This window comes from Aythya fuligula, chromosome 3 (genome assembly GCF_009819795.1).
Source record: "Aythya fuligula isolate bAytFul2 chromosome 3, bAytFul2.pri, whole genome shotgun sequence".
Taxonomy (NCBI): domain Eukaryota; kingdom Metazoa; phylum Chordata; class Aves; order Anseriformes; family Anatidae; genus Aythya; species Aythya fuligula.
In genome coordinates, this window is record NC_045561.1 from 65,773,958 (window position 1) to 65,787,091 (window position 13,134).

At 40.2% G+C, this 13,134-nt stretch overlaps 1 protein-coding gene across 4 annotated transcripts in view; it reads right to left on the minus strand.

Moving 5' to 3' along the window:
- The window catches only part of FBXL4 (F-box and leucine rich repeat protein 4), a 56,644-nt gene that overhangs the window by 15,785 nt on the left and 27,725 nt on the right, over nt 1-13,134 (minus strand). For all 4 annotated transcript variants that reach the window (XM_032184792.1, XM_032184790.1, XM_032184791.1 and 1 more), the window contains exon 6: nt 11,757-11,970. In XM_032184792.1, coding sequence (XP_032040683.1) covers nt 11,757-11,970 — 214 coding nt within the window. The remainder of the gene's footprint in view (nt 1-11,756; nt 11,971-13,134) is intronic.

The window sequence follows — 13,134 nt, forward strand, 5'->3', positions numbered from 1 at the left end:
CTCATCTCTAGCACTCCCCAGCCCCATGCCCCCAACCCTGATGCCCTCACTTACGTTCCAGTAGTTATATAACATTAGTTGCAGGCAGGTATCAGATAACATGCCTGTATTTGCAAGCTCACCACAACGAGAATATTGCATTTTTCCACAGCAGCATAGAATTAATATAACAGCATTCCTAAAGACCACGATTTCGTCTCTCATATTTCAGTTACTTATCTCTCTTTTAAAAATGGATCTTGAAGAGTCCTTGCAGTGAGTTGCCTTTGCATATAAATTTATGAGGTTGTTATATTTAATAACAGGTTCTATCACAGTGTTTTCCCATGTTTCTAGGTAGCATTTTAACATAGATGAGCAGAGGATGAGGAAAGTACTGTTCAAAACATTTGCTTTTAGGGTAAAATTAGGGTATTTAGGACTGTATTAGCCAGTTGTACCAGCTAACATTTAGACAACTTTATTCTGCAGTCACTTTTTCATAAGGCAAACAGAGAATCATCAAAAGATTTCTTCAGGTAACTAGTAAAGAATTATGGAACCCCAAATACCCAGTACCCAAGCAACAGCTGTCACATGCTGTTTGCGTACAGTTCAAATTCACATTTCTCAACACATTTAGCTGGGAAAGTTGATACAGCAATTAGATGTTTACTATAGGACATCAAACAAACATCATACATGGGATACTAAGCAGTTATATTTTGGAAGGCTATTTATCTGAGAACACCTGACAACATTATTCTATTTAATAAGAATTAATAACCTGAGTGAAAATCCAAGACAGAAAATCCAACCCTGCCTGAATGAGGAGGGTAAGTGCCTCAAGCGGACAAGGAATAGGTAACTCTGCAGAGTACTCTTAACCATTGTGTCTTCCTAATAAAAAATCAAAGTCAACGTTCTGTTCCTTAAAAATTTAGGATCTGAGAAACAGATGAAAAGGAGAACTGGAGACCTACAGACTAAGGTGAGGCCAGTGGAATCTACCATGTGTCTCAGCCCTTCAGTTGCATCCGTATTCTCAGAAGTCAATCCTTCAAAAATATTGTCAGAACTGCACAAGAAGGTTCCTTTAGTCATGATCTAGGCAGGAGCTTTCCTCATGTTCCCCAAAGGTTTAAGTTTACATACATGCACCACCCCAAACCTCAAGAAAAGCAACAAAAATGAGACATATTGCTTTATTACCAACCAAATTTACCTGTTTCATCTACAAGAACGAACATCCAACATTACCTTTTAATGTGAACATCCTAAGTGCCTCTTTCTGGGCAGTTACATTTCCATCATTGTTACTATCCTCAGATTACAAGTCAAACTATTCAGAGGTGAAGGACAGAAAAACAGAATAAGGAAGATGGCTGTTAGAGCAAAGCATCAGACCTCAAGCAATGGCTAGAAACACAATGCATGGTGCAGCATCTGGAAGGCCTCTCTCCTCCCGTGGGACCAGTGCTCTCGCACATGGCTGGCAGGTGGAGCTTTCCTGCCATCACGGGCTGTCCTCAGAAAGCCAAAGGCTTCAGGTTTTGGTGCTTGATGTTTTAAGATTTCAAAAGTTCCAAGAGTAAAAACCTCAAAGCTAAGGAAATGAAGAAAATCCTTTGTAAATTGTGCTGGGAAGGCAGTCCTGTGGTGCACCCTGTGCAGAGCCCAAAGGCAGAGAAGGAACACGCTTTACCTGGGGGCAGCCCAAAGGCCAGGCTGGCAGCACGTATCTCCTTCATCCAGTGCTGGGGAAATGAGCAGCTCCTGCCACTGAGATAAAGACCTGACACAGACAGGACCAGTAACTCTCTTCCTAAAAGGAATGTCCTGAACTGTCCTCCTTCATATGGCAGCTTTCTCTCCTTTCTACAAGCTGTCATATATAACTCTTGCCAAAATGTTTCAGAAAATGAACATAATTACTTCTAACTGCAGTGAAAACTAATCAAGACACTTAATGAAATGTTAACTCAGTTTTGGGACTTCTAGAAACATCTTAGTGAATATAGTAACTGCTGTGTGTTCCTGCATAAAATGGAGAAAAATAATCTCAATGGCAGCATATCGCTGAGTTCACATTTTAAACTACAGCTACTACTACAGATGACTACAGTATCTTTGGAATAGCAATTTATTTTCGTATGTGAAATTGGATTAAAGGCAATTCTAATAAGACTCCTCACAAGACAAACAAAAACAAAGATCCCGCAAGAAGGAACGAAAGGTTTAGAGAGACAATGTGTGTGTTCATAACCACAGGTCAGGCATTGGTTTAACCAGTTAGGAAAAGAAAAAGAATAATTAGACAGTTATACAGTGTTAGCTTTGGTTTTCAGGAAGTTTTTACACCTGCTGGATTCCCAGAAAGCACTCATTTGCAGACTACATCTATGATTTTGTGTTCTATCAATAACCCTCAGCATCTTCTTTTTGACAGAAAGGAAGAATCTTGGGTCAGTACATGAACAGTCAAGAGCACGCTAAAGACAACGTACTGTTTCTCTAAATAAAACTGGATCTAGAAGCCTAGTGAAACTATTCAAGTTGTTCGCTTTCTTTTGGTTTCATTTATTTTCACTTTCCTAAATGTTGCTTTTCAATTACTCATGGTACAAGCTGAAAACAGCAAGGAGTCATAGCCAAATCAGAATGAAATGATAGCCAGATTTGTTTTAGGGAACTGAATGGCTTAAGCATAAGCTAACTTGTCTCATTTTACGACCAAACAAGGAAAGGAGGAGGTGACCTCTTTTACAAGGTAGTTCCTCTGACCTTTGGGAAGAACAAGATTCTCATATGGTCCCAAACAGAGTAAGTACACTGAAAATCTCTAGTCATTTAGCTCACAAAAACACTGGAAACTCTTAAGCAACCTTTTCTTGGCAATCCTTTTTTCCCAGATAAAAAGGTTGAACTTTATAACTAACTGACCTTCCTGAAGCACAGAAAAGTTTGTATTAAGTTACAGTACTGCAAGTAGACTGCCTGTGTAGAGTGCCCCATGTGTACCATACATACCAGAGAACCTCAGTCTTCAGTATGTGTATCTCCTTACCACAGACAAAGCACTATTACGTAAGTTCTAAAGATGGGAATTGTGTGGCATACAGAAACTGTGCATCTTGCAATGGGCCATTACACCAGTCACAGATCAGGAGACCGAAGCTCATGTATTAAGTCCACAGCTAGACCCAACAGCACCAAGTCACCAAACCACAGTATGGTGAACATTGGAAGGGATTTCTGGTGACCCGCATCAGATAGCCTCTCCAAACAGACTGAAAGAATTGGCTTCTACACTTGCTGACAGTCTCTTCAAGGCCTTAACTGATGTCTGCAGAAGGAGATAACCATCCAGCCCACCGCTTATTATCACCATCACTGGTGTACTAATATCTTCTGGATAGAGACACCAACAGACAATTTCCATTTACAGATTCAAAAACATTTTCCTCTACAATATAAGCTGGCATTAGAACTGAAAGCCTGAAGCATCCATCAGCTATCTTCTTGGAAGATACAGCATGAAGAAGAACATAAGAGTGAGAACAGGAAAACATTTGTTAAAAATCAGCTTAGGGTAGCTGCCCTACCTCCCTACCTCCCCCGTCTTTTTTTTTTTTTTTAAGCTTACTCTGTACTTTGAACTACTGGACTGTTTTTGAGATCATGAAGTAACTTGTCAGCAATACAACTTGTCTCCAAAACTTTGATGGTTTTATACAGACATAATATGAACACCATATGAGCATCAGTTAAGAGAAGAGAGGGAGTATATGGAAATGAAATTGGAATTAATTTTATTGTTGAGTGCAGATAAAGCCTTTCAAAAGTCAAACCACTTGTCTCCTTAAAAATACGCATAACATTATTTGTGAGATAGGATTCAGGATGTACAGGGGCATCTTTCTGTTCTCTACAGCTATTTGTTAGTGCCAGGGACACGGTAACACTGCAATTACTGAATTAGGTCAGGGAAAGTAATAGTCTCTGTAGCTGATTCAATTACCGTATTTTGATTTCACTTCATTTGGTCAAATTATGCCCTCACTTATGTCTGCAGATCTGTTTTACACCTTCATCCTTCCCTCTCGCCCTTCACTTTACAGACTCAAATAAATGAATTCAGCCCTCTGAGTTTGACATGGGATCAGCAGGCATCATTAAGGCCCTGCATTGCCTAACCATTTGTCACTGGCTCAACCTCCTTCTAAGAACTGGTTAGATAGGGGCTTTCACTATTTTCACCACGCGTTCGTAACTCTTAATCCTAAAGATCTGTTCCCAAGCCAATGAAGTTTTATCCATGCTGAAAAGCCTCAAACAATAGCTCTAAGAAGTATATCATTACCCATAACAGGTTACTTCTGAAAAGTCTGTAGAATGTATTTATGGCAACATTAACTCATTGCTCATGACATAAGAAAATAAGGGCTGTTACATCTACCTCTAAGATTCTTACTTATCTTCTTGGTATCTAAAATCCTCCAGTGCTGAGTTTCCAAACAGATGATCAAGTTCCAAATTTTCTCTTGGTCAGAGATATCTGTGATATAACTTATAAATAAAATGTGTGCTTTAAAATGTGTACAAAAAATTTTTGTCCAATACAATTTGATTTTAATTCAGTTCATTTCTTACTTCAATTATATTTATAATAAAAACCTTAAAATTTTTCTTCACACGTTATAAAGAATGCACAACAAGATTGTATATTACATGTGTAATAGATTAAAATTTACAATCAGCAATAAGAAGACTCAAGTTTTTCTACTGTAATTGTGGTTTTGGTCTCTTAAAATACAATTTTGGGAGCATTGTCTATATGGATGGAATACTTCAAGCATTAAATCAAGATAACATTCATACTCAAACCATGAAGACGTGCATTGCCCATTACTATATACAATAATAGCATCTTTGTTCATTGTGTTTGTTAAATGTATCAATGCCAACAAGTGCTTAAATTATGCTGTGAGTACACTCTCAATGAATAAACATTAAGGAGTCATGTATCAGCAAATACCAAAACCACCAGCACAAAAATCTCACAAGGATAATAGTGGTCTTGAGCTAGCAGGACTTGCATTTACAAAGCATTGGGTTTAGTTTCTCAAAGCAAGTTACAAGTTATTTCAAGCAGATACAGAATTGAATTAGAAGCACTGAAAGCATCAGCTGTTTTAGTAGGGAGGAGCACGGTGATATAAGATTTTTTTTCTTGTAAGGCCTAAACAAGTTACTGAAAGTCACCGGACACTTGTTGCAACAGAGAGGGTAGAATACTTCAAGGGTGCTGGAAGCTTCACACTTTAGAAGTTTGAAACTAACTTTATACACAGGAGCTTGCACCCGGTAACTCAGGAAATAACGTTGTACATGGGCTTAATCAAGAATCAGGAGGGTTAGGACCAAAGATCATAAACTCTTCAAGATGGTACAGCTGTCTTCCAAAACATTAACAGTACTTTTCAGGCTAGAGAGAGAAGGTAGACCACAATTGACCATTTTGCTGGAAGCATACAGTTAACATTTGGAGCTTTGATTACAGAGACAATGGGAACGTGCTGTGGAGGAATGGTTAAGTGAAATAGGACATGTGGATGTTGGGCAGTTAGGAGGCAATGGGCTAGTGAAGTACCGTACTCAACTCACATGAGTCTGGCACGTACGCAGCTGGCTGAGAGCCAATCAGGCTCAAGGACACGATGCCCTTGAGCGATGGGGAAAGTCCCTAAGGCGGGACGGTGGCTAAAAGAAGGAGGAACTACCTGAAAAGAGCGGGAAACGTTAGCCAATCCTGAGCTTAGTTTTTGCAATATGTATGAGTTGATTATGTTCGAACTAGATAAAAGGCGACTGAGCTATCCATTAAAGTTGAAGTTCATTGTTCACTCATATTGAGTGTCTGTGTCTTCCTTCCATCGACAATGTGCTTTTAAAAGACAAAATCTATTCAAAGGAAACAGCTAAGACAACAAGAAACTGTCATAAGAATTGTTCAGGTGATTATGTAACACTGTCAATATTATATTGTTTTCCTCAAAATCCGCTTTTCTATTCCTGATATGTAAAAAATCAATCGCTAATTTTTCTGTAGAGTATCTTCTGAGAACTGGGATGAGTCCTGTGACTGGGGTGTTGCGATAGATGGTTACAGGCTCTTCAGGAGGGACAGGCAGGGTAGGCGAGGTGGTGGGGTGGCGATGTATGTGAAGCAGGGGCTGGACTGTGTGGAACTTCAGGTCGGCAATGGCAAAGTTGAGAGCCTCTGGGTAAGGATCAAGGGACGAACGAATAAAGGGGATGTCGTTGTGAGAGTCTATTACAGACCGCCTGGCCAGGACGATAGCGCCGATAAATTATTCTTTACAGAACTAAGAGAGGCCTCGAGATTAACTCCCCTTGTCCTTATGGGGGACTTCAACTTGCCGGACGTTAACTGGGAGTGCCACACGGCTGACACGAGCAAGTCCAGGAGGTTCATGAAGCACCTAGATGATAACTTCTTGGTGCAGGTGCTAACGGAGCCAACTAGGAAAGGTGCCCTCCTAGACCTGTTGCTAGAAAACAGAGAGGGTCTGGTGGGAGATGTGGTGATTGGTGGCCGCCTTGGTCATAGCGACCATGAAGTGGTTGAGTTCAAAATTTACGGTGACAGAAGGAAAAGTGCCACCAAAACCTCATCCCTAGGTATGGGGAAAGCAGACTTCAGGCTGCTCAGGGAACTAGTCAGCAAGGTCCCCTGGGAAACTGCTCTTGAAGGCCTCGATGTCCACCAGTGCTGGTCACTCTTTAAGCGATGCCTCCTAGAAGCACAAGATAAGGCAATTCCTAAATATCGCAAGTCAGGCAGGCGGGGCAGGAGGCCGGCGTGGCTGACCAGGAATGTTCTAATGGAGATTAGGCGGAAACAGAGAGTGTTTCGCTACTGGAAGGAGGGCCAGGCGTCATGGAAAGAATACAGGGATGCTGTTCGTGTTTGTAGGGAGAAAGTTCGTGTGGCCAAAGCACAGCTAGAGTTGAAGCTGGCTGTGTCTGTGAGAGAAAATAAAAAGGGTTTTTTTAGATATGTAAATGGAAAAAGGAGAACTAAAGAATACATAGGGCCGCTCCTTGATAGGGAAGGTCTCCTCACAGACAATGACATAGGCAAAGCAGAGACGCTTAACGCCTTCTTTGCCTCTGTCTTCAATGCCGATGATGGGCTTCGGGACCCAGGGTGCCCTGAGCTGGAGGGCCGGGACGGTGGGGATGACAAACTCCCAACTGGCCCTGAACGTGTGCGGGATTTGCTACTCCACCTGGATCCCTACAAGTCCATGGGTCCGGATGGGATTCATCCCCGGGTGCTGAAAGAGCTGGTGGACGTCATCGCGGAACCTCTTTCAATTATTTTTCAACAATCCTGGGAATTTGGAGAGGTCCCGGTAGACTGGAAGCTGGCAAATGTTGTGCCAATTTTCAAGAAGGGTCAGAAAGAAGACCCTAGCAATTACAGGCCTGTCAGTCTCACGTCAGTGCCTGGTAAAATCATGGAGAAGTTGGTTCTCGGACTTATTGAGGCGCACCTGGGGGACAAAGCAGTCATTGGTCCCAGCCAGCATGGGTTTGTGAAGGGTAGGTCCTGCCTAACTAACCTGATTTCCTTTTATGATAAGATCACCCGTATGGTGGACCAAGGGAAACCAGCTGATGTGATTTTTTTGGACTTCAGCAAGGCTTTTGACACGGTTTCCCATATGATCCTACTGGACAAAATGTCCACCATACAGCTAAATAAAAACATCATACGATGGGTGAGCAATTGGCTAACGGGCAGGGCCCAAAGGGTTATGGTAAATGGGGCTGTGTCAGGCTGGCGGGCGGTCATCAGTGGGGTCCCTCAAGGCTCCATTTTAGGGCCGGTACTTTTCAATATTTTTATAAACGATCTGGATGTAGGAATAGAATGTATTTTGAGCAAGTTTGCTGATGACACTAAACTTGGAGGAGTTGTGGACTCGAATGAGGGTGTAAAGGCCTTGCAGAGGGATCTGGATAGGTTGGAGAGCTGGGCGATCACCAACCGCATGAAGTTCAATAAGAGCAAGTGCCGGGTCCTGCACCTGGGACGGGGAAACCCTGGCTGCACGTACAGACTGGGCGATGAGACGCTGGAGAGCAGCCTAGAAGAGAGGGATCTGGGGGTCGTGGTAGACAGCAAGTTGAATATGAGCCAGCAGTGTGCCCTGGCAGCTAGGAGGGCCAATCGTATCCTGGGGTGCATCAAGCACGGCATCGCTAGTAGGTCAAGGGAGGTGATTGTCCCGCTCTACTCTGCGCTGGTGCGGCCTCACCTCGAGTACTGTGTGCAGTTCTGGGCACCACAGTATAAAAAGGACATGAAACTGTTGGAGAGTGTCCAGAGGAGGGCTACGAAGATGGTGAAAGGCCTGGAGGGGAAGACGTACGAAGAACGGCTGAGGTCACTGGGCCTGTTCAGCCTGGAGAAGAGGAGGCTGAGGGGAGACCTCATCACAGTCTACAACTTCCTCGTAAGGGGGCGTCGAGAGGCAGGAGACCTTTTCTCCATTAACACCAATGACAGGACCCGCAGGAACGGGGTTAAGCTGAGGCAGGGGAAATTTAGGCTTGACATCAGGAGGGGGTTCTTCACAGAGAGGGTGGTTGCACACTGGAACAGGCTCCCCAGGGAAGTGGTCACTGCACCGAGCCTGTCTGAATTTAAGAAGAGATTGGACTGTGCACTTAGGCACATGGTCTGAACTTTTGGGTAGACCTGTGCGGTGTCAAGAGTTGGACTTGATGATCCTTAAGGGTCCCTTCCAACTCAGGATATTCTATGATTCTATGATTCTAACTTATACAATAGCGTCACAATCAAAAACAGAAAAGTACGACAAATAGCTTAAGTATCAATGTTCAAATAAATTACTTTTTTTCCCCTTCATTTAAAAAATAAAAGTTTAAAAAATAAAAGGAAAGAGAAAGCAAGATGTAGTTTGATTAAGGAGATCCTACACCTGGACAGGAACATGGGAGTTTGTCTATATTTGAAAAAAATACCATTTCTTTTATGTTAATGTTCATGTTGTACTTTGTATAAAGCATCACACAGGAATACAAACAGCTTTATGACTATACTGACAAGGATGGAATATCCATTCCATATCTTATTTTACTTAATCACACACCCAAATTCACAACTAGAAGAACAAGTTGTCCTATTTATGCAGATGTGCTTTAGCACAGTACTGCATTTTACACCGAGACTGATGACTACGGAGAATGCCCCTTTTTCACTGGCATCACAAATAACATGCAGAGAGGGGTTCTTCATTAAAAATCAATTAGAGCTTTAATTCCTATTTTTCCTTTTCTTTTTCTCTTTATTATTGCTATTTTGGCACACAAAAATACAATCATTTCCATTAAATAATTCAACTTATGTGTTGATCAGCTATGACAATAAATTCATCAGACTGATAACAACCATAAAAGGTATTCCTCTTCCCATTTCACCTCATTTCACTATGTTTCAATTTCAGTGACTGACTTTTTGTGTATCTTAATGCACAATTAAAAGAAAATTATGATCCCTCAGACATCTCATTTCAGTCAACCTTTTACCTACTTTTCTCTCTCTCCATATTAATTCCCTCTTCACATTTTCAAACATACCTCAGAATCTCCGGAAACACATCACTCCAATTTTGTATCAAGGAGATTAATTACAAGATTACAATTCCTTCAGATTAACAAGTATCACAAAAGCATCCTACCCAAGTTCTCTACCTCTCTCTCTAAAATTTATTTTACATGGTTGGCTTTTGTTTATATTTATGTTAAAAAAAAAAATCAAAGCACTACCCTGAATAAGTTTCATTATGAATGAGTTTTCTTGTCAACTACAAGCAGATTTGTGTCCATACACACATGAAAGACAAATGAATCTTCACAATTTAAAGTTTTCAAAGTCAGGAAATCATTACCATCTACATCCAATCCAATTTCAAGTTCTGCTCAGCAAAGCAGTACCTGAGAAATGAGAGTTACCAAGCATTTTCAGAATAGAGTGCAGCTGTTGCACTATTACAAATGTGATTTTTTTTTTTTTAAAGTTACCTGAGTAAAATCAAGAACATGGTATAATTTTGTTTCTACTGTTGATTGAATAATCTTTACTTTTAATACAATAATCTCAGATCACTGAAGATGCTCTCTTTTCTCTGATAAAGTACTTCTCAAACTCGCAGATCTGAAAAGGCTGCGTGAATTATCTCTATTACAGAGCTCCCACACAAAGTGGCATAAGGAGATTTACTAAAGATTGACAGAGAGACTAGAGAGCTAGAAACAGAATAGATACACCCAGAGTACAGCAATTCAGAGTTTTATTCAAGGCACTTCGAAGTAGGGCTTACCAATTTTTTAGGTTGAATTAAACAATAATTATTAAGTATGTAAGATTTCAATACATGGAACAAATATTAAAGTAATGTGTTATTGAGGGACATTGGCTTCATGGTAATTGCCTACATACCCCACAGCAAATGCCAACAGTTCAAGGTAGCTGACCCTTTAACTACCTTGCTTTAACCATATCACCACTACAGACAGTTATCTAGACTTTGGATGTAAAAGTACATCCAGTTTCCCCCGAAAAAAGGACAACATAAAACAACTAACCTTGTAACTTGTGACCTTGTAACTTGTGTTAACTGTTAACCACTTTTAAGTGAAGCAAGATAAACTGTAACTTCAGACACCCCCTTAGAGATCCTGAAAATGAGGCATGACCTTTAGTTCAGCTGCTCTGATTTGAACACCCCAACACAATCCACTGTCAAAATCTCACTTTTGCGTAATGAAAATAAACAGTAGTAAACACAAGTTAACCCTTCTGAAAATCTTTAACCTAGAACCTGCAGAGATGTGTTTTGTGTTTTTTTTTTTTTCCTTCATGTTGGAGCTAAGCAGTAGCTTTTGCAGAAAAAAAAAGCACAATGAGTATGAGAGCTTCCGTGTAGTAGTAAGGTTATAGGACATGAGTAATGCTGTTAGTGAGAAGCAATGGAATTGCTTTGGATCGCAATTGCTGAATTTAGTAGGTTACAACGTTCATTGAATTGAGTAAACTACAGCAGTGTTTACAATTAACATGTACAACATTCCATCCTAGACAGGAAACATGCTGCAAATGATTATAATGCTGGTTTGGGAAGTTAAGCAATTATGTAAGGAAGTAATCTTTAAACTGTACTTGGAAAGTATTTTCCAAGTACAAAAAAGTGTGTTCCATATCACAAATACTGCTAATATACAAAGACAGTAGGAATCTAGCAATCCACTACCTGTTCTAAAGCACAGGATGTTGAGAATTACCGGAAGTTACATTACAACGTAATGTAAGTTACACGACAATTTCCCCGATTACATTGCCAAATACAATCTGTGTGGAGTACACTTCAAAGAACCAGAAAAAAAAAACTCACATTTATTATTTTATGATTTTCTTCAGACAGCCTGTGAGAAGTCACTCATGCTGCATGCAAACTAAAACAGGCTGATTTTTTGGTTTTTAAAAAAACTTCTGAATTTAACAAAATACTTAGGTCTTTGAGTCTACCTTTTTTTTTTTTTTTTAATTTACCTTTGAGTTCACATACAAAATTCTAATTCACTTCTTCAGCACTGAAAAAGTAATAATTTTATCAGGACTAAACAGACTTATCGAAAAGTTAAAAAATACTTGTTCCTACCTCCACTTTTGTTCGGTAAAGAATGAGACGCTTTAGGCTGCCCACTTTGGCTATGTGGTTGAAAGCCTGAGGTGGTATTTTATCACATGATGCAAGATTTAATTCCTGAAGATTTGGACATGTTTCAGTAATGACCTCCAAACATGTTTCATTCAGGAAATGGCCACAAGACAACTCAAGACGAACGAGTTCAGAGCCACAAACTTTTAAGAACCTGCAATAAATCACATTAAGTAAAAAATAAATGTGCTTTCTAATGAAAATCTTTGAATACTGTCACAATTTTAACCATGAAAAACAGGAAATACTTTTTTCAGGAATAAGAATCCTACAGACCACAGTAATTATGCCACATCAATTAATTAACAGAAAACGTGATTAGGTTAAAGTAAATTATTCGTAACCACTCTGAAGAAATTACTTGTGAATCAAATTTGTACAAACTCAGAAGACCAAATTAATGAACTGAGATCAATATTCAAAAATGGAAGGTGGTCTGACAGTTAAGGCTGTTTCATCAACGTTTACTACTGCATCCTAGATGTTATTCTTTTTGACCATATAAATCTTAAGAAACAAAAAGCTACATAATGCTATGCATGACAGAAGGACACTGATGTCACTAAAGCAGCCTTAAAGGAGCAATTGTACCTTGAAAACAAGTTGCAAAAGCATCATCTCAAGGGGAAAAAATAAAGGTTTGTTTAGGGAGGTATTTGTCAGTGACACTAAAGAATAATGGAGGACTTGATATCTCTTTGAAGATCCAAGCTTTCAAACCTTCCCTTTTCCTTATTTTTCATTACTCACTCAAATCTTACTTGCTATTTGTCATCACCCTTCCTGATTCCTTTCATCTTGCACATTACCCAGCTCCTAGGCCTTACTTTCATTATGCAAATCCTCTGCAACAGGGAAAGGAAAGTAGGTTCCAGGGGGAAACCTCCACCCCAAAGGTTTCTGAGAGTCTCCCGAGACCTTGACTGACCTGACCTAGCACAGGGAACAGCAGCACTTCAAGTGGGAGCTTGAAGAAGACAACCTTCAGAAGCCCCTAATACTTATGAGCTTTCACAAGGAGAAACAAAGACACTGAGGAAAGACAGAAGCCCCATACCCATGGGGGTTTTCTTAAGTATGGCCTTCAAATCAATTCTTCAGTATTTTTAGTGCTGAAGACTCCGCTGTCTTCAGAATCTATTTTAGCTTGTAAGAATCAGAGCTTATCAAACACCAAGCACCTGTCTGTTGTTTTCATACCAGATACAGCGAATTCACCTGTAAGCTAGACTGGTGAGCTCTTACAGGAATGTCACAGCTAAAATGACACGACATTTCGTGACAATTAACACCAAAAATCTAAACATCAGACTGCTAT